This window comes from Alexandromys fortis, unplaced genomic scaffold, assembly GCF_014885135.2.
Source record: "Alexandromys fortis isolate MF-2015 unplaced genomic scaffold, M_Fortis_MF-2015_v1.1 scaffold_25, whole genome shotgun sequence".
Taxonomy (NCBI): domain Eukaryota; kingdom Metazoa; phylum Chordata; class Mammalia; order Rodentia; family Cricetidae; genus Alexandromys; species Alexandromys fortis.
Genome location: NW_026067904.1, coordinates 402343 through 407222, shown reverse-complemented (window position 1 = coordinate 407222; position 4880 = coordinate 402343). Strand labels below are relative to the sequence as shown.

Sequence of the window (4880 nt, the reverse complement as noted above, 5' to 3'; positions counted from 1 at the left end):
TAAATAAATAAATAAATAAATAAATAAATAAATAAATATTTTTTAAAAAGATACATCCATACATACAAAATATTAAGACGAATAAACCTAAAAATAAAGTCATTGAAGGTTGAAAAATATTTTTAAAAATTGGAGGCTGAGAAGGGCTTGGTCTGTAAAACACTTGCCTTGCAAGCATGAGATTTTGAGTTTCTCTGTGGCTTTGGAGCCTGTCCTGGAACTAGCTCTTATAGACCTGGCTGGCCTTGAACTCACAGAGATCCCCCTGCTTCTGTCTCCCGAGTGCTGAGATTAAAGGTATACACCACCGCTGCCAGGCAAGAGAGCCTTTCTTAAAGGAAGTGGGTACCAGTCCTCAGGATGAAATTGGAGGTTGTCTTCCAGCTTCCATATGCAGGTGCACACATGCACCCCACCCACCCACACACGAGCACATACAAGGTAAGTGGAATGAGGGCTGAGGAGGGGGTTCAGTTGGTAATGTGTTTGCTGCACAACAAATGTGAGCACACAATCTAGATACCCAACACCCATGGGGGGTGCAACTGTGTGTCCCTGTAATCCGGACAGTGGGTCCCTGGGGCTTTCTGGATGGCTAGACTGCAGTCTAGCCCAAACTGGCAAGTTTCAGGTTCAGTGTGAGACCTTGTCACAGCCAGGGCAGTGGGCCAGCGAGATGGCACAGCTGGTTAAAGTTCTTTCTGAACACATAGAGGACCTGAGTTCAATCTCCAGGGCTCACACAGTGGATGGAAAATGTGAAGGCCAAATCTTCCCTCACCTCCACACATATAGGGTGCAATGTATACACACACACACACACACACACACACACACACACGAACTGTAACACAAAACCATTGCTTTAAAATAAATGTCAGGGGGTTGAAGAATCAGCTCAGTGGTAAAAGCACTTGTTCCTCTTGCAGAGGACCCCGTTTCAAGTCCCATCACCCATGGTGGCAGCTCACACACTAATTCCAGCCCCAGGGAATTGGACACTTTCTTCTGTATCTGTGGGGACCAGTCACACATGCAGTGCAGATATACATACATACATACTTACACACACGAAGGCAAAACATTCATGCACATAAAATAAAATAAAACTGGGGAGAGTGATTGAGGAAGCTGCCCAATTTTGGCCTCTGGTCCTTGCACGCACATGAACATACAAACAGGCATGTACACATACAAGGAAGGAAGGAGAAGAGGAAACTACCGTACAAGCTCCAACCGTGCAGAAATGTTGGTGCATTATCAGTTCAGATAAAATGTGGTCCCAGAGGAACAGAGTAGAAAAGAGGAAAGAGACAGAGATGAAGGCGAGAGGAAGGAGCTCAGTGCACGGCAGGACAGGGCCATGGAGTCTGGTTCTCAAGGTCTTCTGGATAATATGAAACTAACTGCATCTAGAATTCTTTTGGGAAAGAACTAGAAATCTGTGTGACTAGCTGGGCATTGGTGGCACCTGTTAATTCCAGTATTTGGAGGCAGAAGAAGAAGAATCTCTGTGAGTTCAAGGCCAGCCTGGTTCTACATACCAAGTTCCACGACAGCCAGGGCTACACGGAGAGAACCTGTCTCAAAAAAATTAAAGAAAGAGAAAGGAAGGAAGAAAAAAACCTATGTAAATATAAAAACAAAACTGAATCACAAAGGGTCAGGTAGGAGTATTGATTAAAGTAAGGGTCACAGCACCGTAATGGCTAGGTGAGGGCTTGTAGCCCATTAGAGAGGTACAGGACATTTTGTGGAGAGGCAGCTAGACCCTGACCCCACGACACACGGTGAGCCCTAGGGCCTGGGCTGATTCTGGTAGAAAAAATACCTAAGGAAAGACATCTCTGGCTATACCAGGAAATAATTCCAGTTCTCTGGGTTCTCTGGATAAGGGAGATGTTTGGCCTGCATGTATGTCTGTGTGAGGGGTGTCAGATCTGCTATGTGAGTGCTGGGAATTGAACCCAGGTCCTCTGGAAGAGCAGTCAGCACTCTTAACTGCTAGGCCATCTCTCCAACCCCTAGGTAGGGGAGATGATAGGGGAGGAGAAAAGGACCCAGGAGTTGGGGGTGCGGGGAGACAGTGACTATCTGTTAGGCTTAGGGAGGGACCTTAACCCTCTTGGGCTCAGGCCGTCTCTGGCCTATTGAAGATCTGCTACAGAGAGTGAACAGATTCCTTGCATGGAATTCATAGACACTTCTTAGGCTAAGTAACAAGTCTAGCAGTCTCTGGAACTGAAAGGTGCTGCCCCTCAGCTCAGAGCACACCACGGACCAGTAAGTGGCCAAAGATGTGTACATAGCAGATGGCAGAGCTGAAATCCAGCTGAAATCCAGCGGCTCAGCAGATTTTACTCCGTGAATAAAGTTCTTTCAAATTGCCTAAGTTAGTTGCCTACGCTAATAATTCAGAGTTTTCCTGTTAAAGTTGGCTTGAAAATTCTTTTCTGCTCTTGAGACAAGGTCTTACACCGTCCAGGATGGCCTCAAACTCCCATCTTCCTGCCTCCACCTTCTGAGTGCTGGGATTAGAACCCTTTGCCACAACACTTGGCTCCTAGATTCTTTCCTAAAAGATGTGGGGATCCTGGCCCTGTTCTCACAGGAGGGGCACGGCTTTCATGAGTCCCTTGATCCTGAGTGGAAGACCAGCTCCCCAGGAGGACTGAGCTTGTTCTACAACTCCTCTAGAAGCAAGGTTGTCAGTCGGGTGCACTATCTCTAACACTTATCAAAAATGGGAAAAAACAGAAGGTGGACTAAGAAGGTTGTATGTTTCAAGAAAAATGGGAACAAGCCCGTTCCTTTATGGCTGTGAAGAATATCGCACACCAATTTCATCCGTCATTTCCGTGGCCTGCCTGGTCCCTGAAGGCATTTTCGAGGGTGTGACCCGCCTGGACTTGCCTGTATCCTCAGCCGGGGGCAGAAGTTGGGGTAGAACCCTGATTTTGTCACAGGCCCTGGGCTGTTGGGAAAGAGCCCATGTTGAGGGGCAGCACGGGCCTCCCGCCTACCATTACACTTGGTGATGAGCTGGTCCTTCTTGCTAGACTCCTGCAGGACTTTGTTCTTGACACTAGAGAGCCTGCGCAGGGGAAGTTACAATGAAAGGGTGGGCAGGTAGAAGGCAGATGAGCCCCCAGCCTCCACACCTCTTCCTGGGGCCCACTCACTCACGCTTTTTCAAAGGCCAGCTTCTCCTTCTCCAGTTGTTTGGACAGTACCTCCACCTCTCCGAGGGCAAACTGCAATTTCTCCTCTTCCTTGGCCAGGAGAGCCTTGGTTTTGGCATGAGCAGTTTTCTCTTCCTGCAGGGGAGGTGATTACAGCTTTATCCCAAGACACCTTGGGTCTTGTAGGGTCCCCTAACTAACCCCCTTTCTCAAAGGTGCTGAAGCCTGGGTGCAGGAAGACTCAGCCTCACTACAAGGACCCTGCCCAGACACCGGGATCTTGGGAATCGGGAGGAAATCAGGAGTCTGCAGACACCATTACTCACCACCAGTTTCTTCTCTATCTCTTGGAACTCTTCTTTACTGACAAAATTTTCGTCCTGGAGAACCATCTGCAACAGAGCCCGGCTCAGGAAGGGGCTGGGACTAAGGTGGGAGGGGTTGCTCTCTAAGGACCAGGGACAAGGATGGATAAGGGGATGATGTCCAGGACTTCAGGCCTTGGGACAGGAGATTTTAGGTCCAGAGATTTACTGAGGCCCAGTCCTAAGTGCTCCCTGCAAGGAGCGAGCCGCCTCATGAAGACAGCTCATGCTGTATGTCGTGGGGGAAAGCCCAGCGGACTGTGGTGCACAGAACAGCCCTGGACCCAGCTTTACTAAGGGCCAGGATTCCTCTCAGAGACAGTGGCATTAATCCTGATGTCTGACTGCTAAATATGAGAAGAGAAAAAATGTTCCAGATGGTGGGGACACACATGCCAAAGTGAGCTGCCAAGAGAAAGATCTGGGGACCCTCAGGGAATTGGAGGGAATTCAGTGCCCATAGAAGCATACATTTTTTTTGGAAATAGGCTAAGTATGCCTCTCACAATCCCCCTCGAATCTAACTGCACAGAAGGGAAGAAACTGTCTAAAAATCATTAGAGTGAAAAATAGATGTGAAGCCAGTTTTATTTTTTGAGCTAGAGAAATATCTCAACATTGTTACGAAAATAGAAAAAAACAAAAACTGTTGGCTCCTGCTTGCCAGCACCGAGGCAACCTGTGACGCCAATGCTTGGCACCCACTAACTGAGGCTGGAAACAAACGCACACCGAAAGGTCTGGAGACCCTTAAACCATCACCGGGAAAGGCCAAATTCGTATAGGACTGCATTTGACACTGGGGAGGAGGATGACTTAATGTTCTGGTTTCTGTGCGCAGAAGGCTTTGGGAGTCAGTGAGGTCATTTCCACTAAAAGTGGAGACACTGAGGTTCAATGAGCATCTTCCTGTCCCTTCAGCAACCAGGCAGAGTGGGGAACACTGCCTGATTTGGGTTAACTTCAGGCAGGTATTGCCCCCCACAACCCCCAGTCCCGCTCTTCTTGGTTCTGCCCCTAGCAGCCAGGTGAGCCCCGCCTCCGGGATGACGCCCTCCGCACTGTATTCTAGCCACGCCCCCTAATCCAAAGAGGGCCTGGCCTCGCCCCCGCGGGGGAGGCGTCCAATTGCGGCCTTTCCCCGAGCTCTGGCTGCCTACCACATTCCTCAGCTGGTGGATCAGCTCCTCCTGAGATTCAATCACGTCCCGCAATTGATCGAAGGCGAGACACACAGATCCGGAGCCCCCCTGCGACCACCCAAGGGGCGTCGCCATCTTTCGCCCCCGCCAGCTCGTTGGAAATGGCCTCCCGCTGCGCGCCTTACCCGTCG

General features: G+C 49.4%; 1 protein-coding gene across 1 annotated transcript in view; it reads right to left on the bottom strand.

The window, feature by feature from the left end:
- The window catches only part of Spata24 (spermatogenesis associated 24), an 8934-nt gene extending 4054 nt beyond the window's left edge, over nt 1-4880 (bottom strand). Inside the window, exons 1-4 of the mRNA XM_050135081.1 lie at nt 4708-4880; nt 3509-3574; nt 3187-3317; nt 3024-3094 (exon numbers count right to left, since the gene is read on the bottom strand). Coding sequence (XP_049991038.1) covers nt 3024-3094; nt 3187-3317; nt 3509-3574; nt 4708-4824 — 385 coding nt within the window. The 5' untranslated portion in view covers nt 4825-4880. The remainder of the gene's footprint in view (nt 1-3023; nt 3095-3186; nt 3318-3508; nt 3575-4707) is intronic.